At 42.8% G+C, this 27,469-nt stretch overlaps 1 protein-coding gene across 2 annotated transcripts; it reads left to right on the top strand.

Annotated features, from left to right (window-relative positions):
• The first annotated feature begins 1,756 nt into the window (after positions 1–1,756).
• Positions 1,757–27,469, top strand: gpr161b (G protein-coupled receptor 161b). 2 transcript variants are annotated; one of them, XM_072262264.1, is made up of 6 exons: positions 1,757–2,033; positions 4,678–5,077; positions 13,055–13,779; positions 20,509–20,613; positions 21,492–21,611; positions 26,182–27,469. In XM_072262264.1, the coding sequence occupies exons 2-6, from the start codon at positions 4,716–4,718 to the stop codon at positions 26,460–26,462; spliced, it is 1,593 nt and encodes a 530-aa protein (XP_072118365.1). In that variant the 5' UTR covers positions 1,757–2,033; positions 4,678–4,715; the 3' UTR covers positions 26,463–27,469. The 2 variants fall into 2 exon arrangements, with proteins under 2 accessions (XP_072118365.1, XP_072118366.1); XM_072262265.1 differs by lacking the exon at positions 1,757–2,033 and adding an exon at positions 11,827–11,959 and having other exon boundaries at positions 5,006–5,077.

Below are 27,469 nucleotides of genomic sequence, written 5' to 3'. Positions count from 1 at the left end.
GTCCTGAACTCACTGTTTAGGAAGATGACTTGCACACTTTTACATATCAACATGTGAAGTAGAATGGTTGCTGCAGCCAGCTGAATTTGAGAACTGTGTATGGCTATAGCCAAGGGTTCCGAACATAAGCTGTGTGTACAGGTAAAGATAGAAATCAGGGATGTGGTTAGTGTGTGCAATTAAGCTAGGGGTCAGCAAAATAGGTTGGGGGAATGTTTGGGAACATACACAGTCTGGGGAGTTGTTGAGCACCTGTGAGGCGGGGAGGGAGGCAGTAGGCAAGGTTGTGTGTGAGGGAGCATGGGAGGTAGTTGGGAGTTGTGTCTTATGAAAATGAGTCCTCACCTTTATGTGTCAACAGTGATACCAACCAGCAGAACCTGGACTCCAGGAGTCTTCAGCTCCTTGCTTTGTGATGACTATGTGGTAACTGGTGTACAACAACTGCCCTGTGTTAATTTTGGAATTAGACACCTCCAGCTTCCACTCCACAGTATGAAGTTTGGGGCCTGAAATGTTAGGATCCTCATAGGCCCTGATCCACTAACAAACTGGAATACCTGTCTACTGTTGTAGCTTGCAAACTTGGGGGTTTTGACATTGACCTGATACGTGGTTTGCAGGAGTAATCTGAAGAACAAATGACGTGCTTATGGTGAGCTTTGCTGTCAAACTTTACAAAAGCCTTGGCAGCCTTTGGTTCACTTCAAAAGAAAACTGAAACGCCACTGTTACAGGTGCACAGGCCCCAACCCTGGTAGTTCCAGAAAAATCCAAGGAAGACATACCCCAAATTTGAAAAAAAAACTTGTTCTGCATTCCAAAGGGAGACAAATGATCCTTCTAGTCAACTTCAACCCACTGGTAAGGCATGACAGAGTCATTTAGGAAACAGTGAGGTCCTTCTTTTGACAAAATTCTTGGAGCATACCTCAAGGTAATGTAGTATACCTCAACTTTTGGAGCAAACGTCACATGTCAGAGGGCCCCGCACAAACTATCATGGTAACACCCCCGGGTCGAACTGTGGCACCTGTTCGAAGATATCCTGGCCGGAATGAAGGACTGCAGAGATGTTTGTATCACCTGCGGTACAACAGGCACTGACTTATGGACTGATCTCTGACAGACTGGCCCCAAAACCACCGTGAACTGAGGCGTTGCCCTCAATGACCCGACAAAGACAGCGTCCTACGGACGATCCTGTCAACTGCTCGTCCACAGGAGCTGTATGGATTTCACAGACTGTAGGCTGCGATGGACTGTGTTATACTTTGTAATTGCAGCAAATAACTCGGAGCGGCATTCGGAATAAAAAAAACAGGAAATGCTGAAGGTACTCAGCAACTAAGAGAGAAACAGAGCTGATGCTTCAGGGCCACGATAGCCTTGCGATCTGAAGGTCTTGCAATGAATGGCGAGGACGTTACATCTGGAGTGAACAGGGAGAGGAGGACAAATATGTCTCTAATGCCTAAGCGGATACAGTACAGACTCGATGCGGTGTGATTGGTGTGTGTGCAAAACCCGGGAAGGGAGGTGGGAACTCGCGGCAACTTTTGATCTCAGTTGGTGCTGAATTAGTAGCCGCTCTTTATTAGTGAACTGGGCAGAAGGGTATGGTGAAACCCGGCGCTGCAGCAGCGAACCAAACTCTGGGTCGGTGCAGAGATTCCTCGCCGGCCAGGCTCTTCCACGCCACCGATTTTCGCAGAAGTTTTGGTAGCTAACAACTTTAAAACAATAAGATGTACGCTGTTTGAAGTGTTCTTTTTTAATCAAAAGGACGGCGCGCCGCTCCTTGGGCACGGAGGCGCGGTGAGCTGTGTTCTGGGCTCTTGCTGTGCCTGGAGCGCCGAGACCACCCAGGGTGCAGGCAGGGAGAGTCTCCTCGCAGCCCGGCGCCATTGCACGAAGCGGCTGGGGTGGCGGGCGAGCGTATCTGGCGGCGAGGAAGCAGAGCAAGAAGCTCCTGGCTAAAATCTTGGCTTTTTGAGGAAAATATGCGGAGAAAGGAACTTCGCGCAGGGAAGGTGAGACGTGCCATTTGTGGAAGGGTTATTGTGTGCGGTGAAGGAAGTGAAAGCAGGAAAAGTTGTTAGAGCTGAGGAGACAAAGGAAGCTGATGGTCGGGTTTAGTCACTGCACAGGACGGGGGAGGGGGTGCTGCCTAATGCTCCGTCCCCGTTGCCTCAAACCCCTCAGTGTCGGGGAACTGAGGGGAGGGTGGGGGAAGGGTTCCCTGCCGCGGTCCAGTCTTTGTGCGGAGTTGCGGGGGTCCTGCTGCCCAAAGTCATGCCTGTCGGTGTCACTTCCACCCGCGAACAGCCCGTTGCACCCCGGCGGCCGACGGTTACCGGCAAATCCAAACAAAACTTTGTTTGAAGGAAGTGAATGGGTTCGGGTGATTTCTGGCGAGAAAGAATGAAGCTGTTGGCCCCTCCGGGAAAGGGAGCTGCATCCCCCATCTAGCCCCAGACGCTGAAAGCAACTTTCCTCAGAAATCAAATTTAACGGGGGTCGGAGGGGGAGACATTCGATGGATCGTCTATGCTCCTTACAATTAAAAACAAGTCACATATTTATAAAAGCACGTTTATATTTTCTTTATCCATTTCCCTATCCTTTTTTCAACCTGATCCGAACCGTACACTCGCCCTAGTGGTCAGGGAACAGGGTTGGTTCTTTAAAAATCCCTCACACGGGAAGATGACTTGTGGGTTGTTGAAACGACGCTTGAACAAATGTGAACAATGAAGGTTGCATGACAGCGCAAAATAAAATAGGTTAGGTTCCTTGTAAAAAAAATCCTGTCCTGATCCCCATAGTCCTTGAGATTCACAGTTTTCAAGGTGATTGGAGTACTTGCACCAGTCACATTTATATTAGGATTTTTAAAAGATGTAATAACGTTCCACTACTCGGTACAATTCCGACAGACGTTTACACAGGACAGACTATGAAGCTCCTTCATAGTGCTGGGTTTCTTGCGCCGGCTTGAAGGGGTGGGACAAAGGGTTAGGGAGGGATATTCAGAGTTTTGCACTTGGCAGTCGAGACGTGTCTGCATTTGCTTATGATTTAATTGGTTCAGAAATGGAAATTTACTGAACTGGAGATCACAGAGAAAGGATAGGAATTACCGAGGTGGGGAATTTGAGGCGTTGGGAAACTAGGATAAGAAGTTAAAAATAAAATCGTTCTTTAATCGGAAGTCATTGTAATTTAACATTTATTTCAAGAGGTTTAGAATGCAAGAGCAGGGATGTGATACTGAGGCTTTTAAGGCACTGGTAAGACCTCACCTTGAGTATTGTGAACAGCTTTGTGCTCCTCACCTAAGAAAAGATGTGCTGGCATTGGAGAGGGTTCAGAGGAAGTTCACAAGGATGATTCCAGGAATGAAAGGGTTATCATACGAGGAACGTTTGATAGCTCTGCGTCTGTACTCGCTGGAATTTAGAAGGATGGGGGGGGAGGGAAATTTCATTGAAACCTTTTGAATGTTGAAAGGACTGGACAGAGTAGATGTGGAAGGGATGTTTCCTATGGTGGGGGAGATTTGGACAAGAGGGCACAGCTTCAGGATAGAGGGGCGTCTGTTTAAAACAGAGATGCAGAGAAATTTCTTGAGCCAGAGGGTGGTGAATTTGTTACTGTAGCCAGCTGTGGAGGCAAGGTCGTTGGTATATTTAAGGCAGAGCTTGATAGGTTCTTGACTGGACACAGCATCAAAGGTTATGGGGAGAAGGCTGGGGAGTGGGGCTGAGGAGGGGGAAAGAAGGATTAGCCATGATTAAGTGGTGGAGCAGACTCAATGGGTCAAATGGCTTAACTCTACTCCTATGTCCATGGTCTTATGGTCTTACAAACAAAAGGACATTTGAGGCTTGGTCCAGATTGGACAATCTAGGCTTGGTCCAGATTGGGAGATTTGTACCTGAGCATTGGATCGCTCACATGCACATACTCATCGGGAAGTTGGTTAAAAGTTTGCTAGAAAAGTCAAATCCAGAGACAATAACAATGAGATTAAGGATGAGGATTTCAGCATCGAGTAAACTGAGGTAGTTACAACAGAACATAATGCTAAAGAGGTGGAAATATGCAGGCTTAGTAATGTGTGATCATAGAGAAACTGGCATTGTGAATGCTTGGGCATAGATCCAGAGAGTTGCCAGAGTGAGGGCTGAAGATGCTGATGAAGGAACAGAGATGATGACAAGGAATAAAACCAGTAGGTAGTTTTGTTTTTTCCATTGCGAATGCAGGGTAAGCACCTTCAAAATTTCGAAGTAGAGAAGGGGTTAAGAGAAGTTATGGGCAAGTTTTGGGTGTGATCAATTTTCACACAGACATTGATGTTAAGTTTTCAAATGATGTCTTCAAGTGGTAGATGCTGTGTAGGATGGGGTCAAGTATAGATCCGTAGGAGACACTAGCAGTGAGGGTGGGGTGGCATCCCAGCTTATTCTCAGGATAAGAAAGGAACCAGAAGGTTGTGGGCCCTTCCACCTAGGCAACATTGCAGAGGCATCAAAGGAGGGTGGTGTGGTCGATCAGGATGAGGGAGTTGTGTATCTGCCATTTATTTGCTAAAATATTTTGACTTGGTGATCTTAACGTATATGTGCCTTATATTTCATACAATTAATTTTTCTTATATTTCTGGTTCAGGACTCAAGCATGCCATTTACCTATCCTACAACTTCACAATGAACTATAATACCAGTGTCAATGGAAGTGGAGGAAGCAACTCTACCCAAGAAGATGGTGGACTCATTATTGCAGCTTCAGTTGCCATCATTGTCATTGCTGTGTTGATCTTTCTGGGAAACCTGGTGATTGTTGTAACTCTATACAAAAAGTCATACCTCTTGACTCCGAGCAACAAGTTTGTCTTCAGTCTGACGCTTTCTAATTTTCTGCTGTCTGTTCTGGTGCTCCCTTTTATCATCACAAGCTCCATCAAGCGAGAATGGATCTTCGGAGTGGTGTGGTGCAACCTTACAGCACTGCTTTGCATGCTTACCAGCTCTGCCAGTATGATGACCCTTGGAGTCATTGCAATAGACCGGTAAGAAATATTTCTTCAGGGAACTGTACATCCTGAGTAGAGCTACATTGCGTCTAGATTCTGCAGAAAGGGGAAGTACTTACACACTGGCAATCACTTGATTCAAAATCTTGTTAAGTGGAAAAAAAAACCCTGAGGAACTTTCAGTGCCTGTGTATTGTATTTGACCATTCAATACAGAATATATTTTAATTGCATTGCTCCTAACTGAATGGAAGTTACAATATTTTAAAGAAAATTACCCTCAGGTATGGAACAGAATTGCAATTTCTGAAAATGATACCTGGATTTTCACAGTGTTCAAAATTGTCAGGGTATCAAAGTCACTGAAACATAAATATTTGCAAACTACTAATGACAATAATTGCTGCCATTACCTGTTTATCCTTAAGTGATTTGCTGATTTAAACAAAAGAAGCAGAGAGGCCGGGATAATTTGAGTAAAATGAAGGGAAACATATCTGTTGCATAATATCAATACCTTCAAGTGCTTTACAAAGCTTTAACGGAAAATAGAGAGTTTGGTCAGAGTTGAACATAGAAGTTCTAAAAGTGAAGAAAAAGAGCTGAAAAGGCAAGGAGTTTTCAAAAATCCATAAAGTAAGTCAAAGAAATCAAAATCATCAGCTTTGGTAGATTCAATCACAGACAAGAGAAAATCTGCAGATGCTGGAAGTCCAAGCAACACACACAAAATGCTGGAGGAACTCAGCAGGCCAGGCAGCATCTATGGAAAAAAGGACAGTCAACGTTTTGGGCCAGAACCCTTTGGCAGACCTGGGGGTGGGGGGGAAGCTGAGGAGTATGTTTAAAAGGTAGAGGGAGGGAAGAGAGAAACACAAGGTGATAAGTGAAACCTGAAGGGGGAAGGATGAAGTAAAGAGCTGGGAATTTTATTGGTGAAGGAGACAGAAGGCAATGGAAGAAAGAAAAGGGGGGAGGAGCACTAGAGGGTGGCAATGGCGGGCAAGGAGATAAAGTGAGAGAGGGAAAAGAGGATGGGAAATGGGGGGGGGTGCGGTTGGGGGACAGCATTACCAGAAGAAATTGATGTTCATTCCATCAGGTTGGAGGCTACCCAAACGGAATGCAAGGTGTTGTTCCTCCAACCTAAGTGTGGCCTTATCACGACAGTGGAGTAGGTCACGGATAGACAATTAAAATGGGTGGCCACTGAGAGATCCCGCGCCTTCTGGTGGACAGAGTGTAGGTGCACGGCGAAGTGGTTTCCCAATCTACGTCGGGTCTCACTGATATACAGGAGGCCACACGGGAGCACCGGGCACAGTATATGATCCCAGCAGACTCACAGGTGAAGTGTTGCCTCACTGTGTGGAAGGACTGTTTAAGGCCCTAAGTTATAGTGAGGGAGGAGGTGCAGGGGCAGATGTAGCACTTGTTCTATTTGTAAGGGTAAGTGCTGGGAGGGAGATCAATGGGGAGGGACAAATGGACAAGGGAGTCATGTAGGGAGCAATCCCTGTAAAAAACAGAAAGTGGGGGGGGGGTGGAAGGGAAAGATGTGCTTGGTGGTGGGATCCCATTGGAGATGCTGAAGTTTCGGAGAATTATGTGCTGGACTTGAAGGCTGCTGGGGACAAGAGGGACCTCATCCTTGGTAGCGTGGCGGGACGATGGAGTAAGAGCAGACGTGCATGAAATGGAAAAGGTGCGGTTGTGGGCAGTGTTGATGGTAGAGGAAGGGAAGCCCCTTTCTTTGAAAAAGGAGGACATCTCCTTCGTTCTAGAATGAAAAGCCTCATCCTAAGAGCAGATGCGGTGGAGATGGAGAAATTGAGAGAAGGGGATGGCGTTTTTATAAGTAACAGGGTGGGAAGAGATTTAGTCCAGGTGGCTATGAGGGTCCATTTGTTTATAATAGACATCAGTAGATAAGCTGTCTCCAGAGATAGAGACAGTGAGATTGAGAAAGGGAAGGGAAGTGTCAGAAATGGACCAGGGAAATTTGAGTGCCAGGTGGAAGTTGGAGGCAAAGTGGGTGAAATCGATGAGTTCAGCACGGGTGCAGGAAGCAGCACCAATGCAGTCATCAGTGTAGCATAGGAAAAGCGCAGGACAGTCACCAGTGTAGGTTTGGAACATAGACTGTTCCACGTAGGCGACAAACAGGCAGGCATAGCCGGGGCCCATGGGAGTGCCCAAGGCTATATCTTTTGTTTGAAGGAAGTGGGAGGAGCCAAAGCAGAAATTATTTAGAGTGAGGACAAGTTCTGCTAGGCGAAAGAGAGTGGTGGTGGAGGGGAACTGGTTAGGTCTGGGGTCCAAAAAAAAATGGAGAGCTTTGAGGCCTTCCTGGTGGGGGATGGAGGAGTATAGGGACTGGACATCCATCATAAAAATAAGATGATGGGGGCCAGGGAACCTAAAATCATTGAAAAGATCCAGAGTGTGAAGTGTCACGGATGTGGGTTGGAAGGGACTGAACTAGGGGGGGATAAAACATTCAAGGTATGCCAATATGAGTTCAGTGGGGCAGGAACAAGCTGAAACAATGGGTCTACCTGGACAAGTGGGTTTGTGGATCTTGGGTAGGAGGTAGAAACAGGAGATGCGGGGTGCGGGAACTATGAGGTTGTTGGTGGTGGTTGGGAGATCCCCAGAGTCAATAAGGTTGGTGATTCTGTGGGAGACAATGGCCTGGTGTTGCTTAGTGGGGTCCCATGTGAGGGACAAGTAGGAGGAGGTGTCTGAGAGTTGGCGCTGGGCCTCAGCAAGATAGAGGTCAATATGCTGGACTACTACAGCACCTCCCTTGTTTGCGGGTTTGATGGTGAGGTTCAGATTGGTGCAGAGGGAGTGGAGAGCCAAGTGTTTGGAAGGATTGATTGGAATTGGAGAGCTTTGGTAGATTGTTGGGGTGGAGTGGGAGAGTAGAGCTGGTCAAATCAGAAATGGGGAAGGGTGAAGATGTGTTAGAATTTTAAACACATAGATGAGATTTTTATTTTTAAATCTTTTTATAGATGAGGTTTTTAAATATGAGGTGTTGGCTGGCTGAGCACCAAAGTGGACAAAATGTCATTGCAGTAGAATATGGACAGGGGAGCTTAGAGCAAGCTGGCAGACCAGCTAGAGGAAAGTCCGATGAATATTTGGTTGTGGGTTTCAGCTGTAAGTGAGCTATGGAGATGTGTAATGCCCGAAAGCTAGTAGCAAATAGTTATTTATAGATGGAATGACATCGGGTCCAAAGCGCAACAACAAGATCCCAGCTTATTAAAGTTGTGAATAGTCTGGTTCAAACTAAAATATTTGGGAGGAGTTAGGGTGTGGATAGGGAGTTTGTGCTAGAAGCCAAAGGTGATTCAGTTTTTCGAGTACAGAGCTGATGGGAATTATTGCTTTTTAATTACAGAGCATCAGATGAGCAGTTCCTCACGGAAGAGACTGGTTAAGTAGACTGGGAAATATTAGAATGTGTGTGAAATCTGCAGCATGTGGAAGAGGAAGGGATTGTTGAGCCATTCCAGAGATTTTCCTAAAATGAAACTGTGGAGTTTGGAGGAGAAATTGGATTTGAATGGCTAAGGCCAACTTGGTTAGTGTGATCACAAAATGAACAGAAAGTACTGACAGCAGAGGGCGAAGAGTGCAAACACATTATATAATTTTAAGTAGGCCAGTACATTCCACACTGCCCTAGAATCTGCTTTGCTGTTTCTTTGTTTCCACCTCTTTCCTGCCACGTTCCTGAGTAGAATCCAGCTTCTTATCCTCGATCAGTAGGACCCAGCTATATCAGGCAGGTTGGGTGTCAAAATAACCTGGGGTTGGTGTCAGTTCAGAGTGGTTGCAGTTGGATTAAGTTAAAATTTCATACCTGAGAATATTTTTGCCTCGAGTATGGGAGATCAGTCTAGAAATAGGTGGGATATTGAAGGAAGTGTTTTCCAGGCAAATGAGTTTCTGGAACACGTTTGATCAGCTTCAGGAGTCAGAAGGATTCTCAGTATTTTTAATCTTCAATTTATATTTGGACAGCCAAGTGTGTAAGGAAATCGCACTACATCATATTTTCTGCATATAGCATTTTAAAAATTAATTTCATACTTCCATTCGATATGGTTTAGCAGATTTGTAGTACCATGTTAGGGCACTATTGCAGACATTGGGGCCCTCTCTGTTAAGTACACTGTGGGCTGCTCCAGAAGTAGGTTGTGGAAGTGTTGTTCCAGTTTTTTATTGGAAGACATGTGCCTACCTAGCTTTCAGTGTATGAATGGCAGGTATGGCAGTAAGCCCTTGGTGCCTAGTGGTTAACCCTTTGAGTTTTTGCTGTTGCTCGTGAACAGATAGTGTTGCAAACTGTCGGAGAATGCAGAGGACATGACGGCTACTAGGATTCTCAGTAAGGATCAGCCAGAGTCAACATCTAGGATGAGTGGATTGACTGCCTCCTGAAAATGCCACATTGCACCTTGGGCATCCTGCTAAAGTTCCATGTTCTCTCTGCCCTCGCTGCCTGTGACAAGAAATGTTGTTAGCTTTCTTCAAACAGCATCAGAATCGGGTTTAATATCACTGGCATAGATGGTGAAATTTGTTGTTTTGCGGCAGCAGTACATTGCAATACATAATAAAAACTAAATTAGAATAAAATGTATATATATTTAAAAATAATTAGTGTTAAAAAAGGGAAAAAGAGTGAGGTAGTGTTCCTAGATTCATTGTCAATTCAGAAATCTGATGGTGAAGGGGAAGAAGTTATTACTGAAACATTGAGTGTGTCCCTTCATGCTCTTGTACCACCTCCTTAATGGCAGCAATGAGAAGAGGGTATGTCCTGATTGATGGGAGTCCATAGTGATGGATGCTGCCTTTTTGAGGCATCGCCTTTGAAGCTCCTTGAAGTTTCAGTGACCTTTCCTAACAATGCTAGGTAAACTGCAGAATAATCCAAACACGTTCAGCTTCAGGAAGCACAATGGATACAAAGGCCGTAGCTGTGAACAGCTACTGAGGGTAGATCGCCACACTGCTCCAAGCTTGTAGTGAGCGGCAGATTTCATTACTGTTCAGAGTCTGTGACCTCCTTCGGAAGCTGTTCCTCCGGCAGCTGATCCTGCTTTGTCTGTCCTTCAGTTGTCCTTTCAAAGTTGCTGTATTCCAAGGAAACCGCACACCAATGCACCCAGGCCTCGAAGGAAATGCTTGGTGCAAAAAGGTGGAGGTCAGGAAGAAAGATAGTACTTGTCGCACAACTCCACTAATTGTTTTAAGTTGCACACACTTGCAACCTGAAGCAACAAGGAAAACACCAAATAGTTGGTGAGTTATATCAATAAGCAGTAGAAATTCATCAGTAACACTTCGTAGACTGCCCTTTAGGATTAACGATGACTTACTTCTGCTCCAGTCTCTCTGGGACTGAGGTTCCTAATGAGTCCAGTCTGAGGACAACAGACTCTTCCTCAAATGCATTGTCGGTTCCTGAAGGGATGTGTGATTTGTGAGGTGATACACTTCTTTTGTTGTTTATACTGAGCTTTTGTGTACTCCCACCACACTGAGTAGTCATGGGTCCCAGTGAGATTCCCAGTGGAGATGTGTCAATTTTTTTCAAAGAGGTATTTAGAAAATCCTTTAACATTTTCCACTGTGTGGTAATTTCTTCTGTGACAGGTGCTCTGAGCTGTACTGTGTGAGGAGTCTGGTGTTTGACATGCAAAAGTCTTGGCCTATCCAGCTGAGCTGTGTGTAACCAGGGTCTCAGAGCCTGGAACGTTAACCTGAGACAGGGCGCTGATGTTGGTTTGTTTGTCCTCCCAGCTGGTTTGGAGGATTTTGTTGAGACAGCAGTTATGGTATCTGAACAGTGCCTTGAGGAGCATTGTCATGAGTTTTAAGCCAGGTATGAGGTGGTGATCTTCAATCACCCTTTTTCTTATTTAGCCAAAGGCTCTTCTGCTGGTGCATTGAACGAGTTGGCAGCTTTCATCACCGATGTCTTGACAAGAGGTGGTTCCTCAAATATGGGAAGCTGATCAGATTTTCCAGCATCTGTGGCAAATCTTTAATGTTCGATGGCGGTGTTTTACAGTTGGACAAATTGATAGAAGACGATTGTCCTGTAGGTATTCAGTATTAGGCTCATAATCTCTGCTTCAGTGAATGAGTTAAGGTGACTTGGCCTCCAAACATATGAAAGCAGTACAGACCACCCCTGGGTTAGGAACCAGTTCCCTTGTTACAGACCTCCATTAGTCAATTTTATCTGTAATTTGGAAATTGCACAAAATCACTCTGGGATAATATGTGGATGAGTATTAATTAACATGAATATTTATTGACTGTTTTCCCCTGCCTAGTTAAAGTGCTACAGAATTAGGGTGTCTCAGGTTACATTGTTTAATAGAATATAGTTACCTAACTATCAATAGAAGCAACGCTTATCAATTTCCAGTTTATGTGAACTCCTGTGGTAAAATGGCAGTCTGTATTAGATTAGATTCAACTTTATTGTCATTGTCCCGAGTACAGATACAAAGCCAATGAAGTGAAATTAGCATCTGACCAGAAGTGCAAAAGAATAGTATTTATTTACAAAATACCTGCAAATAAAATGTAAGTGCTACAGCATAACAAATATAAAAGTACTGAGACAGCCCAATATGGGTGCAATACTGCTTCGCGCTGTGATGTGAGATTCAGCAGGGTCACATCTTCAGGGAAGAAGCTCTTCCTGAGCCTGATGATGCATTCCTGATAATGCTTTTTGCCCTGCCCAGGCAGCGTTTATGGTAGATGTTCTCAATGGTGGGTAATTCGGTGCCAGTAATCTGCTGGGCAGTTTTCACCACCCGCTGGAGTGCTTTGTGGTCTGATACGGGACAATTGCCATACCACACTGAGATGCAGTTGGTGAGTATGCTTTTAATGGTACAGCAGTAAAAGTCCATCAGTATCCTGGGACAGAGGTGAGCTTGCTTGATGCTCTGCAGGAAATAAAGGCGCTGTTGTGCCTTTTTGATCAGGATGGAGGAGTTCAGGGACCAGGTGAGATCCTCGGAAATGTGGACACCAAGGAATTTGAAGCTTGATACAGGTTCCACTACAGCTCCGTTGATGTAGTTGGGGACATGAGTGTGGCTCCTAGCATGCCTGAAGTCCACAATAAGTGACACTTAAAAACTATAGTGGTTACTGTAAGCAATCTTAAACCAATTTTTTCCAAGGCTTACTCATTTGAATTTTTTTCACAGGGCTCATTTGAGTATGTAGGGTGTCCACAGACTGGGCACTGTTAATCCAGGGATGGTTAATGATCCCTTTGGCAGGGTGGTGGTAGGCAGAGGCATCCTTCTCTCTGCTAAATGAGACTTAGTCTGCACAGCATTAAAGCAGAAACATGGCTGAATAGCAAAGCAAGTACATTAATGGTTTCATCAGTCCCTATGAGCCTGTAGCAAGGACAGGTCAGGTATTGCCCTTCTCCTGCTTCTCCCCGCCATCATAATAGCCGTCAGGTCTTTGATCAGTACTTTTATTGCTTCAACTACCTGTGGCCTGAAGGGAACTGGCCTTCTTTCACATACGGTATATAGGTGATAGTGCACTTTGATGCACTTGAATCGAGGGTTATATTTTTTATTCACATTTAATTTCCCATAAAATGCTACAAAATACTTGCCTCATTACTTGGGCGACTCTATTAGTTTTACTCCATCTACACTACAATTTTAAATACAATTGTCCATAAGTTATGATCTGACTCTAGTCTACTGCATTCATGTTTATTGAACAAAATAAACTGTATAAAATTAAATATTCACTCCAAGTTTAAAAAAAGTGAATACTAACTTTCATTACTTGCTGTTCTATTAACCTTGACTTTTAAAATGTTTTAGAATGAGGTTAGATGTATTGCATTAACAAAACTTTTTGTGCAGGTAACGAAGAAGACGGTATTGAAACGTGAGTTGTACTACGTGGCTGAGATGTTTTTGATTTCTGCAGGTACTATGCTGTTGTTTACCCAATGGTGTATCCAATGAAAATAACTGGAAACCGTGCGATTGTTGTAATTGTATACGTCTGGCTGCACTCTCTAATTGGATGCCTTCCTCCTCTTTTTGGCTGGTCGGCGTTTGAGTTTGACCAGTTCAAGTGGATCTGTACAGCTACGTGGTACAAAGGAATAAGTTACACTGTCTTTTGGCAGATATGGTGTGGACTGTTGCCATTTTTAGCCATGGTCATTTGCTATGGATTTATATTTCGTGTGGCCAGACTCAAAGCACGGAAGATTCACTGTGGAACTATTATTGTTGTTCAAGAAGAATCCAATAAGGATGGAAGAAAAAATTCAAACTCCTCTACCTCTTCATCAGGAAGCAGAAGGAACACCAGCAATAACATTGTTTATTCAGCCAATCAATGCAAAGCACTAACAACTATTGTGATTGTGATTGGAGCTTTTGTTGTCACATGGGGACCTTACATGATAGTGATTAGCACTGAGGCACTTTATGGTAAAGGAGCTGTTTCTCCAGGACTGGAGACACTGGTAACGTGGCTGTCTTTTACCAGTGCTATATGTCATCCCCTTATCTATGGCCTGTGGAATAAAACGGTACGCAAAGAGCTGCTAGGGATGTGCTTTGGTGACAGATACTACAGGGATTCATTTGTTCAACGTCAGAGGACTTCCAGGCTATTCAGCATCTCCAGCCGCATCACAGGTAACCTAGGAAAAGGGAGTGGGGATAACATTTTCTGTGATGACTGCCTTGTGAAAATATTGTTATCGCCTTTTGCTTTCTCACATTTGTTGTGTTAAATGATATCTTTTTGGACATTTATGCTGAATATTAAATAGGCCTGTCACATATTTGAGGAGTGTAATATGTCATGTACCTCTTTTGTAAATATTATTTCTTAGAAAATGTTCACCTCTTGGTTGAGGCTTTTTCCTATTATGTGGATTTTCTTCAATTGAAATTGGCCAGCCACTTGCTTACCTTGATTTTATATAAGATGTACTTCCTTGAAAACATGTTGACATTTTAATCATGTAGATCTTCTTAGAGTTATTGCTGTTTCCAGTTTATTAGATTCCTTTTAAATTCAAGGTTTCAGCATAAGATGCTTCGAAATGAGATTATTACAGAGACATTCTGCTGCAGTATGTTGTGACATCCAAATTTAGAGTGAAGAGTTAATGCCATTGGGAAAGGATTAAAGGGTAATGAGACAGGGCAACTACTAATACTCTGAGGTGGTACAAGTGAGGTTTGCTGTAAAGCAACGTCTGTTTGGTGATGTGTATGATTTTGAGTTTCCTGCAGGCTGCTGATGCTGTGATACTAAAACAAGGCTTTGATAGAATAGCTTTGCGGTCCGGTCCTGGGGCATATTTCAGCTGCATCATTTGGTTAAAATAATGCAGGGTTCATAAAGGTCATTGCTTCAGAATATGGACCCTCGTGTTAATCCTTCTGGGAATTACAGAAGCCTTTTAAAGCAGAGAAAAAAAAATTAACGTTTAGGAAATAGTGAATGAAATTTCATTTATTTGTTATTTGTATTCATCCATATACCTTACAAAGGTGGGTCCAATATTTTTCTGCTTCCAGCCTTTGGAAAGTTAAGCAGTATGTGTGCCATAATGAGTAGCTGTTTATTCTCAGCAAGACATCTTGTGTCTTACCTGTTTTGGTAGCAGATGTCCTGCTGTAAACACCATGAATCAGGCTGCGCTACACTGAATGTGTTAGTCTCAAAGCGCAGCTTTAGTGAGTCAGTGAATTGATACATGCTTTTTGTTTGCTCCTTATCCTAATCTATTTTGCATGGGACGGGTGGGCACTGGAGAAGGGATTTATAGCTGAAAACAGAAAAGAGGACTATATTTCTGGAGATAGATGATGCTTCTGGTCTGCGGGTGGCATTAATGGTGTGGAGGGACTTGGTGGTGAAATGTGAGGGTGCACATCACTCAGCCGTTCAAAGCAAGTGAAAATTAGCGTGGCGTTAGCTGAAAAATTAACAGGACTTTAACGATGAAGTTAAAATTACTGTAAGTTAGAGGGATCAATGTTCATACCATCAGGTTGGAGGCTACCCAGACGGAATGTGAAGTGTTGCTCTTCTGACTTGATTGCATGACCATCGATTTCTCTAACTTTGGTAATTACTCCCCCTCTCCACTTTCTCTTTTGGCATTCCCCATTCTGGTTCCCCTCTTACTCCTTTTCTTCTCCTCACCTGCCCATCACCTCCTTCTGGTTCCCCTCCTCCTTCACTTTCTTCCATAGTCCACTGTCCTTTCCCATTAGATTCCTCTCCTATTAGATTTCTCCTCCTTCAGCCCTTTACCTCTTCCTCCTGGTTTCACCTATCATCTACCAGCTTGAACTCCTTCCCCTCCCTCTGGCTTCGACCCCTTCCTTTCCAGTCCTGATGAAGGGTCTTGGCCCGAAATTCCATTGATCATGCCTGACTTGCTGAGTTCATCCAGCATTTTGTACAGAATCTCTTGTAAGCAAATTCCTGTGTTCTTCATTTTGAGATCTTGAACCAAGTTTGTTTTTATGTTGCCAGCCTCTGTTCTAATCTGGATTCTTTTCTTTTAAAGTTGCATTTAAATTCTCCTTTGAACATTATCCACACCAATAAATAGAGTCTGGTGAGCATTTGCTGTTGTTGTTAGGCAAACTAGGTTTGGGTTTTTCACATTGGAGTATGGAATAATTTGTTTTCTGCTTGGCCCCGAATGTGCCTTAGCTAATATGATTAGTTGTAAGCAAATATCTCTATATTAAATCAACCCACAAAGTGTGTGAGGAACTCATTGGATCAGATAGCACCTATGGGGAGAGGTGGACAGTTGATCTTTTGGGTCAAATCCCTTCAACTGGACTGAAAGCTAGAAGGGAGATAGCTGGTGTGGAAAGGTGGAGGGAAGGAGTAAAGCAAGACCTGACTAGCGATAAGGAGATGCAGGAGAGGTCTGGTAGAGGCAAATGAGGGAGAGACTGGGGGTGGTGATAGGTTGAGGTGACAAAGTGCTGAAGATTATGGAATCTGACAGGAGAAGAAGGTGGAACATGGAATTGAGAGAGGGGCATTGGGAAGGCACAGGGGAACAATGGGGGAACCAGATGGGAGGAATGTGTGAGTAATGTGCAGATGGAGCAGTAGTGGAGGAGGAGACAAAGTGATGGAGTTGGGGGGGGTGCTGATGTGAGTGTAGGAGAAAACTGGGAGGAGAGAGAAAAGGGACAGAGGTGGGAGTAGCTTATCAGAAGGTGGAGTGTTCCCTGGTCATGCTGTTGGGTTGTAGACTACCCAGGTGGACAATGAAGTTCTGCTGCTCTACTTAGCCTCACCCTGGCAGGGGAGGAGGCCAAGGATAGACATGTCAGTATGGGAATGGGGAGGAGAATTAAGGTAACTGTCAGATGGTTGTGGTATACAGCGCTGACACTCAGCAAAGTGGTCTCTCAGTTTGTGCATGGTCTCAACGATGTAGAGGAGAGGAATCAGGAGCACTGGACACAATAAGCAAAGGCTAGAGATCTACATGTGATTATTTGCCTCATCTGGAAGGGCTGTTTAGGGTCCTGGATGATAGTGAGGTGAGAAGTATATGTGTTACAACCACTGCAAGTGTAGGTGTAGGGACAGGTGTCATTGCTACAATTAACTGGGGAGTTGGTGGAGGTAAGGATAATCTATCTATTTCTTCCTGCATTCGTCTCAGTCCTCATTGTCCTATGTCTTTCCCGTCCACCACCCAATCCATCTGCCCATTACCCACACTCTACCCCACTGTTCCCGTCAGCCCTCCCTCCATTCCATGTTTATCCTTCCCCACCTATCAGGTTCCCTTTGTCACCTCCACTATTACCTCCCAGCTTCTGTGCTGTGCCCACTTTCCCTTCCTCACTTGGATCCACCCACCACTTGCCAGCTCTTGTCCTAGTTTCCATCTACCTTTTTATATTAGCTATCTTCTCTCTATCTTTCATTTCAGCTGAGTCTTGACCTGAAACCAACTGCCTATTTCCCTCCATTTAAAGCGGCCTGATCTGCTGAGTTCCTCCAGCATCTTGTATGTTGTTCCATGTAATAGCATCTGCAGTCTCCTGTGTCTTCATCACAGTATTAAACATAACTTTAAATATAATTTACACTGTTTCCATAGGATAGCCATTGATTGGATGTTCAGGTACAATTATGTATTTTATAGTGCAGAGAGCTATCTTCTGGGTAAAACTGACTTTAAATCTAGAAGGGTTTTACAGTCCCACAAACGAGATAAGTTTAATCAAGCCCCTCCTTATTAAACTAAGCTAAATACATATCCCGGTCGTAGTGTGGCCCACTGTGCCACCCTATCTTGTGAATCAATAACTATTTTAATATGAAATGTATTTTTCAATTATTTTCCTTGAAGTATAATGACTGTCCTATTAAGCACTTACTAAAGTACACTGAAAAGTCTGGGGATGTTAGAATGTGAGTCATTTGCTACAGGACACCAAGTCTTTGATCTGAACTTGCAGCCATAATGTTTATGTAGCTGATTCAGTTCAGTTTCTTAGGGAGGGGAAAACCAAAAGACTAAGGGAAAAAATAGATTAAAATTGTGTATTTTAGTTCCACTTTATGGTTGCATTTGGGAACAAAAGTATATTTAGGGAAAAGTACTAAAATATGAAATTTTAAAAAATTGAAAGTTGAAGCTTTCAAGTGTGAATGAATGGAACTTGTTGCCCTTCCTATAAAATGAAAATAAACAATATCCAAAAATAGAATATTGAGGCACAGTATTCCATAATTCCAGCCGTGCTCTCCAATTGATCACACATTTCAGACAACCTCTCCTGCCTATTTTAAATGAGCAGCAACACTTCTGCATTTACTAGAGTGAAACAACTGGAATTCTTCAGAACTATCATTTAAGAAAATATTTCTCTGGCACAACTGCAGGAGAGAGATTACCTCGGTGCCAGGAGAGCCTAATGGAGAGAGATTTGAAAATAATGTCTATTTTGAAAGTTAACCACTGCATAATTGAAAGCTATTAATATTTGAGTAAAGGATCTGCTGCAAGTTAGAGCACAGGCAGTAAGTAGGGTTTTGGATAAGCTAATTGCTGAAGGAGTAGGTCTTTAGGGAAACCTGCAAGTAGTGATGGATGTTTTGCACTGGCTTATTTTAGTAGGATTTTCTCCAAACTCATGGGGTAGCCATGGACCCCAACTATGCTTGCCTTCTCGTTGGCTATTTAACAGCCTATCTTCCACGTATTCCCTGGTAATGCTCCCCAACTGCTCCTGCACTATATTGATAACTGCATTGGTGCTGCTTCATGCATCCAAGCTGAGCTCGTAAATTTTGGCAACTTTGCCTCCAACTGCTCTTAAATTCACTCGGTTCTCCCTCTACTTTCTCAGTCCTCCCTCTACTTTCTCAGTCCCTGCAGACAAATTGTCTAACTATGTCTTTTATAAACCCGCTAATTCCCACAGCTATCTTGACAATATCTCTTCCCATCCTGTCTCCTGTAAAAATGCATCTGTTCCCAGGATGAGGCTTTCCCTTCCAGGACATTAGAGATATCCACCTTCAAAGATCAGGGTTTTTCTTCCTCTACCATTGAGCCCTCACTCGCATCTCCTCCATTTCTTCGAATCTGTGCTCTCCCCATCTTCCCACTGCTTTAGCAGGGATGGAGTTTCTCTTGTGCTCACCTACCACCCATGAGCCTCCGCATCCAACACATTGTCCTCTGGAACTCTAGCCTGCTTCAATGGGATCCTACAACCAAACACCTTCCTACCTCCCCGCCCTCCCCCACTCTCCACAGAGATCGCTCCCTTAGTGATCCCCTTGTCCATTCATCCCTCCCCATTAATTTCCCTTATGGAGAGCAGCAGAAATGCTACATCTGCCCCATTCCCCTCCTCCTCACCTCCATGCTGGGTCCCAAACAGTCCTTCCAGGTTAGGCAGCACTTCACCTGTAAATCTGTTAGGTCCTCTATTGTATCTAGTGCTCCCGATGTGGCCTCCTCTACATTGGTGATACCCAGTGTAAATTAGGCAATCACTTTGTCGAACACCTGGTGGCCAGACATTTTAATTCCTATCCCCATTCTTGTTCCAATGTGTCGGTCCATGCTCTTATGTCACGATGAGGCCACTCTCAGGATGGAGGAGCAACATCTTGTATTCTGTCTGGATAGCCTCCAATTGATGGAAGGAACACCATTTTCTCCTTCCAGTAATTTCCTTTCTCCCCTTTTCGTTGTCTTCTATTCTCCACTCTGGCCTTTTGCCTCTTTTCCTCTGCCTATCACTTCCCTGGTGCACCTCCTTCTTCCCTTTCTCCCATGGTTCACCCTTCTCTCCTATCAACTTCCTTCTTCCCTAGCCATTTACCTTTCCCACCATCCTAGCTTCACCTAGCACCTTCTAGCTAGTCCTCTTTCTCCTCACACCACCTTTTTATTTTAGCATCCTTCCCCTTCCTTTCCATTCTTGAAGAAGGGTCTTGGGCCAAAACTGTTTATTCATTTCCATGAATGTTGCCTGATCTGTTGAGTTCCTCCAGCATTTTGTGTGTGTCGCTCAGGATTTTCATAATGTCATTTCGTTCCTTTTGATATGATAGTGAAATGGTGGGTGCAATAGGTAATAATAGTTGACTAGGACTGCAGAGGATTATAGAATTTAAATAAATTGTAAGATTATCAATATCTGTTTAGCAATTCCTCTGCTTCCACCTTCCAATTTCTGCAATATAGTGTTGCAACCTGTTGATCTTTATAAAGAAAAATGATTCATATGTGGTGCAGTAAGTGCACTGGCCTTTGAGTGAAATTTCAGTATACAGGAGTCACTGGATAGTGATCGACAGAATGTTGGCCAATTTATTTCCCAGTGTTTGGTGCGATAACATTTCTGCATTAACTGTCATCTTGGCCCCATAACAGCTGATGACCAATGATATTGACTGCTTCAGTTATTTGGGTAGTCCATGATTTTTGTAATGGGAGGCATGAATCTGCCGCTCCAGCAACAGTAAAACTGGATTATAAACTCTGTTTAATATGCTAACAGAAATAGACTAAGTCAGTAAGTAATAGCTAGAGGAATTCTGATTTGGAATGAAGTTGCAAGTGGAAGAAATATTGGATTCTGTGGAGGAAGAATGATGCTAGTTGTCTGTCTTGGTAAAATGCAGTGGCTATAGTGTGCGGTTAGGATCCTGGTCTATGGCTTTGCACCATTGCTGCTGTAAATTTCAAATTCTACAATTAATTACTGAATAAATAAGGAGATCAGTAGCTGTAGGGTGGAGTATAAAAAGGATTGTGTGCATATATAAAAGGTTTGATTTTAAAATCTTGTATGAAAATGGAAGGAATAAATGTGTTTGTTCTGTTTGTTCTTGGACAGATTTGGGATTGTCCCCCCACCTCACAGCCCTGATGGCTGGTGGACAATCACTGGGTCAGAGCAGTAGTACTGCTGACACCGGATTCAGCTTCTCTCAGGATTCAGGTAATTGTTCCTAATATGTTATGGTGAAGGTCGCTTAACATACAGATTACATGTTTTCTATAATCTCCCAAACCATTTTTAAGTGTAACATTGAATCAGACTTCTGTTAGACAGAATTGTTCTCAGAATGTGATTTTGCTTGCATTGGTTTGGCTGTAAGATTTATAATTAAGAATATCTGCGTGTACTGTCTGGAAGATCTGTGAGGAAATACTCCAGGAACATGCAGTGTCACACTCAAGTTTCTGTCATGTGTTGGGGCATGTAAAAATTAAACATTGCTTTGATTCTGAAGTAGCTTGAATTTGATATCCTTTGAAACCGGCAATTTGTTCTTTATTTTATTCAGTTCCTTGGCCTCATAATTTCCTGAGACAAAGATAGTGATCAAAGAATCCCAGTAGCCTTTTAAGTGGGGTTAATATGTCGTGCTTTCACTTTCAAGGCTTGGTCTGATCTAATGCCATGTCACCCCAGTTCCTGGAGAGCTGAAATTAATAAGGAGCCCACATCAATGGTTTAAAGTATAATCTATATAATAATAGGCATTACCTTTCTTCAGAACTAAAGGATTCCAGCGCAGCACTTAAAGAGTGTTACACTTTCAGAAGTGTAATCCTATAATTCTATTCTAAATGTAGGACCTACTTCAGTTCCAGCTGAAGAGTACAATTGTGCCACAAGCAATCCAGGCAGGCATTCCTTTCACAGCTAGTCAGTTCTTCTCAAAAGGTGGTGGAATATGTATTTGTAAGGGACTGTGACTTATTGTGCATACTTTAGATTTATTCTAATATGTAATTTACAGAAAGCTTTGTTCTGATGTTGTGTTGTGACATAACAGACCTAATCATATCTGTTCACAACCCATATTTTAGGCACTGATGTCATGCTTTTGGAAGATTTCAGTTCAGACGGAACTCATTATTCATGCCACAACAACTATCCAAACAGAAGACGGAGTTCTGTGACAATTGGTGAACTTCCAGAATCACAAGGTATTTATAGAAGTAGTTTCTTTTCTGAGCTTCTTCCTTTTAATCACTTGTGCAAAGTCCATAATAACATGGGAGTGACCATCTCAGGTAATTAAGAAATACATAATTTATGTCTGCTATGGATCAAATACGCATTATTTCCCAATGGACTTAAAGCAGTCACCAGTGTTTAAGGTTAGGGGCTTTAATAAGGTAGAAGCACTATAGATTTTAGACAGCTGAAACCATCTAACTTGCCATCACCAAGTCCTGTAATGGTTCTTTGCTTGTACTGCTAGTAAACAGCACATTGTTAGCTGTAGCTTGGTGGGAGCAGTTCCCATTAGCAGTGCTCTGGATTTCATTATGAGCCAGGAAGCTGGTTGATTGATTTTCAATGGTGGCCAATTCTCTGCTTTAGCTATTAGTAAGTTTTCTGAAGAGAATGTTTGAACCAGTGAAGCCAAGGTGGCTGGTTTGGACGCTTGCAAAAGTGGCACAGTTTACAGGATAGCTCATTTAAAAATTGCCACATGAAGGGCAGAGTATGGGTATGTACCATTCCCAGTCTATATTGGCTCTAATATTTTGGAAACTAGGAATAGAAATAGACCGATTAATCCACAAGCCTCTTGTGCCATTGACTGAGACCATGGCTGACCTGTGAATTAGTTCCATGTAACTACCATTTTCTTCTCAATTTTATATGCACGATTGATAAACTATATTAACAATTGACCTTGCATTATTTGCCCTTTGTGGAAGGGTTTGAATTTCATATATAATTTCATACATATTTCATTATTTTCCATCACTTATGAAAAGTCCTGTTTAGGTCATGACAACATTATCTTGTCCTCAGCTCCCATACTGACAATTAGTTTCTATCTGTGCCATAATTTCTTCATTGTACCATGAAAATATCATATTATCTCTGTGATTCTATTGAGTACTGCTTTAGTTTCAGAGTCAGCAACATAGGAGCTGGTCCTTTAGTCCACAGTGTCCATGACTGTCTATACTTCTCCCAATTACAAGCACCTGCTCCATAGTCTTCCATATCTCAGCAATTGTAATGCTCATTGGCATATTTCTTTAATGTTGTGTGAGTAGCTGCTTCCAACTCCCAAACCCAAGCAACATTCCAGATCCTAGCAACCTCTGCATGAAAAAGTTCTTCCTCAGATGATCGGACCTCTGTGCTAAAGAAAACAGACCTAATATATTCATGGCAACACACACAAAATGGCGATGGAACTCAGCAGGTCAGGCAGCATCTATGGAAATGAATAGACGTTTCAGAATGAGAGCCTTTTTCTGGACTGAGAAGGAAGGGGGAAGATGCCAGAAGTAAAAGGTGGGGGGGGAGGGGAAAGATGCTATCTAGAAGGTGGTAGATGAAGCCAGGTGGGAGGGAACAGTCAAGGGTTGGAGAAGAAGGAATCTGATAGGAGAGGAGAGTGGACCATAGAAGGAAGAGGGGACTCTGGTGGAAGTAACAGGGAGGTAAGAAGAAGTAAAACATCAGAGTGGGGAATAGAGGAGGAAGGGGTGGAGGGGGGGAGAATTTACCAGAAGGAAAAATCAATATTCATACCATCAGGTTGGAGGGTACCCAGACAGAATATAAAGTGTTGCTCCTCCACCCTGAGGGTGGCCTCATCTTAGTACAAGACGAGGCCATGGACTGACACATTGGAATAGGAATCGGAATGAAAATGTTTGGCCACTGGGAAGTCCTGTTTTTGGCAGGTGGTGCGGAGGTGCTCAATGATGTGGTCCCCCAATTCACCAATGTAGAGGAAGCATATACATCAAGTTATTGACATATGTAAGGTTCTCTGATGGTCAGGATCGACCATGGATGTTGCATCCTAGTTGTCTGTATATACAGACCAGGGCAGTACAATATGGAGAGAAAACTGCTATTGTCCATGTAGCAGGCTCCCCCTCTCCACACAATGATTAATCCAAGGGAGCACCAGAGACCGACACAGTTTGGCACCAGTGGCATCGTAGGAGTTGCCAGTCAGCCCTGAACATAGGACTTCTTTAGGGACTCCAAGTCTAGATTTTTCCTTGTCATTTACTCCCAAAGCCTTCCCTATGAGTGGGTATAGCCACAAGACAGTGGAGATTTGCGATCAGAGTTTTCCTTCTCTTAGGTAAGCTGCTAACCATCACTGATGAACCCCCTCTGCCTGAAACAGCTAGTTTTAAAGGCACTAGTAATCTGCCTTTGCCCCTTCTCCTGTCAGTAGAGATGGTTCTGCTGGGCTTAGTCTCTTGTCAAAGGCTATTTGAGATGCACAAAGTCGAGAACATTTAATGGGTAGTGGGAGCTTATCCTACTACACACCCCAGCTATGACAAACTTAAGGAACCTATTGACAGATGTGTTGACTAAATAATTCTGGCTCTAGGAATCATCACATCCTATTAATCCGAATACCTTCCCTTTTCACAATTCTCTATTTTCTGCCACATGGCAAATTTGTTGTCAGAAAATCCATGATTTTCAATTTTAGCCGTTTGTCTCTTAAGAGGGACTTTATCAATGTCTTCATTAAAACAAAAATCCAACTGATTTATCAGACATTCCTCCCCATTACAACTGTGTGTTTGCTCTCTCTGATCAAATGAAAAAATATCAGTATTCAATCCATTCATGATGTACTTATTCATTATTATATCCTGGCATCATATATTTGGCAGTGGATTAATAATTATATGGTTTCTTCTCTCATAGCACTTCAGTGTGCAATGAAGTAAAGCATGCAGTTTTCAGACTCCGGGAAAATAAGTTAGAGGATTTTTTTTTGCATGTTGGCATTATTATTTTCTTCACTCTTTGCTGCCATTAAGTTTGATGAGAATTTTTCTCTGACATATTTTCATGGAATTTGTGGGATAATTATCCTCTCTTGCTCTTGTGAAGTACGATTATACATAGTGCTGATCAGCCTCACTTTTTTTTTTAACCAATTTCTATAGCTATTTTGACTACACCTCTTCACACCCTGTCTCCTGTAAAAGTGCTATTCCCTTTTCTCAGTTCCTTCGTCTCCACAACATTTGTTCTCGTGACTTTCCAGGACACCAGAGGTGACCTCCTTCCTTGAAGAACAGTGTTTCCCTTCCTCCACCATTGATGCTGCTCTCACCTGCATGTCCTCCATTTCCCAAACATCTGCACTTACCCCATCTTCTCGCCGCATTAACAGGGATAGAATTCCTCTTGTCCTTACCTACCACTCCATGAGCCTCCACATCCAACACATCATTCCCCACAACTTCCATAATCTCCAAAGGGATTCTACCACTAAACTCATCTTTACCTCCATCCTCACCCACCCCCTAAAACTCCCTCCGTGATTCCCTTATCCATTTGTCCCTCCCAGCACTTAACCCTGCAGGTAGCCAAAGTGCTACACCAAACTATTCAACTCCTCCCTAACCTGCATTCAGGATCCCAAACAGTCCTTCCATATGAGGCAACATGTCACCTGTGAATCTGCTGGTGTCATCTATTGTATCCAGTGTCACCCAATTAGTGATACTGGTCGTAAATTTTACTAAATGACAATAAAAGAGGACTGCTTGTCCTCATAATCTAAAATTGACTGTTTTCTTGCACACTTCTGCTCCATCCACCAATACAGAACTTCTGGTGGCCCATCATTTTAATTCTGATTCCCGTTCCTGTTCACATGTTGGTCCACGGCCTCCTCTTGTGCCACAATGAGGGCACCCTCGGGGTGGAGGAGCAACACCTTATATTCTGTCTGAGTAGCCTCCAAGTTGATGCTGTGAATATCGATCTCTCCTTCTGGTAAAAATTATTTTCCCCTCCCCTTTCCAATTCTTCTATTCGCCACTCTGGCTTCTTACCTCTTCCCACCTGCCCCTCACCTCCCCCCAGTACCCTTCCTCCTTTCCTTTCTCCTATGGTTCACTCTGCTCTCTTAGCAGATTCATTCCTCTCCAGTCCTTTACCTTTCCTACCCACCTGGCTTCACCTATCACCTTCTAGCTAATTCCTTCCCCTCCCACCTTTTTAATCTGGTATCTTTCAATTTCCTTTCCAGTCCTGAAGGGTCTCAGCCTGAATCGTTAATTTCATTTCCATAGATGCTGCCTAACTTGCTGAGTTCCTTCAGCATTTTGTGTGTGTTGCTTTGGATTTCCAGCTTTTGCAGAACTTCTTGTGTTTGCTATTTTTGGCATAGTTCATGCTATACTGGCATAGTTCAGGGTGGTCAGAGTCCTGGAGGGATTTGGTGAAATCTAACTCCTTGACAATTTATAGTCCCTTCTCGCTACAAATCTAATGAACCTGTATCTCTGCTTATTTTAGCATTCATCAGGTCCTGTTTAAATTTGATGAGCTATGGAGAGCATTTACAACGTACTTTCTCCCAGTGGTTAGTCCATTTTCTACACTGGGTAAGTCAGAGGTTGTAAAGGACACAAAATATTGGAATAATATTGCAGAAAGGCCTTCAGATGGGGAGGAGAAATTATAAGGTTAAAACAATTGTAGGTTGCACTGTAGTTAAAAATTTAAAATCTTATTTTCTTCCTTTTGCAGAGGAGGTTGACCATTCTTCAGTCCTGCAAATCAAAGCAGATGTTCATAAAACCCTGGACCATTTTGCCGCCAGTTTGGCCAAAGCTATTGAAATGGATGCCAAAATGAGCCTATTTGGGGAAAGTTGTTTGCCTGGTGATTTGTTTACAGTTATTAAAACTGTACCTGGAGGTACCAGCAAAGGAAACAAAATCTCTGCAGATCAGAGATTGAGGCTGGAGAGTATAGATGAAGGAATTGTTAATGACGGCACAGAGGAAGAGAATGCTCTGGAGGACTAAAGCAAACTTACAATGTAGGGAAGGCATTGCATTTATTTCTGGTGTGTTACTTGGCTGAGGCTTAAAATATCTTGTTAATATGCCTTCATTTGTTGTACAATTATTCAAATATTGATGTATAAAATTATAGGCAAAAAATTCAAACAGCTGGAAGATACAAAAAATGGGAGAAGCCAAAGTTAGCGCCCATCTTATAGTTAGTGCTAATAATTTGGCAGTGACATACAAAATGAAATGCTCCTTTCCTCTAGGTTTATGCAGTTGTACTAATTCTAGAAAATAAATATTTTGCATTTTAGTAGTGACAGTTGCTAGCAGTGTCAATGCCTGCTATATTGCAGGTGAAATTTAGTCAGCCGGTTTCAGCAGCAGATTTTTCATGAAGGTAAGTTCATTGAAAATTATGTAATTCCATGTCTTGAGCCTCGGTCTGTGTTCCAAACAAAAGTTATGGCGAAGGTGTTTGGGGTGCTGGAAAGGGGCAAAGAAAGTATGTGAAGGCTACGTTAATTAATAGTTCTTTCATATGTGCAAGAGCAGTTTCTCTAAGTTTCAGCTTAATGATTGGTCTTAGTTTAACATGTGGGTTGTGCATTTTTTAATGCCTGTTTTGAGGTAGGTATGAAATACAGAGTGTTTGTAGATGAACTAGAGATACTATTTGATTTCCCTTTAAAAGGTTTTGTTATATATAAAAAAAAATCAATACCTATGTCACCAAGGGCTTTGGATGCCTGTGGAAATGTGCAAGATCAGACAGGAAAAGAACATAAGCCAAAACTACACATTGCTGAGCATTATAGTTCTGCCTTCCAATGATAGTATGTACTATATAGCAAATACTGACTGTCAGTTGTTCACATCTCTAAGCCATGTGCTTGTTAATTTTTTAAAAAAATTTGGACAATTGGTGTCTGAATCGTGTATATCAAACTAAAGTGTAATTAAGATTTGTAAGTTAAAACGAATGACAAATTACCATTGCCATGTTTTATATTAAAATAAAC

This window comes from Mobula birostris, chromosome 6 (genome assembly GCF_030028105.1).
Source record: "Mobula birostris isolate sMobBir1 chromosome 6, sMobBir1.hap1, whole genome shotgun sequence".
Taxonomy (NCBI): Eukaryota; Metazoa; Chordata; class Chondrichthyes; order Myliobatiformes; family Myliobatidae; genus Mobula; species Mobula birostris.
This window is presented reverse-complemented; position numbering and strand designations above follow the sequence as displayed.

Bases quoted from the DNA above. Each gene is read 5' to 3' on its own strand.
- gpr161b (XM_072262264.1), top strand. From the start codon at position 4,716: ATGAACTATAATACCAGTGTCAATGGAAGTGGAGGAAGCAACTCTACC. The intron at 13,780-20,508 runs GTAACCTAGGAA...GTTCTTGGACAG, and splicing joins CATCTCCAGCCGCATCACAG to ATTTGGGATTGTCCCCCCAC. The intron at 21,612-26,181 runs GTATTTATAGAA...TTCCTTTTGCAG, and splicing joins TGAACTTCCAGAATCACAAG to AGGAGGTTGACCATTCTTCA.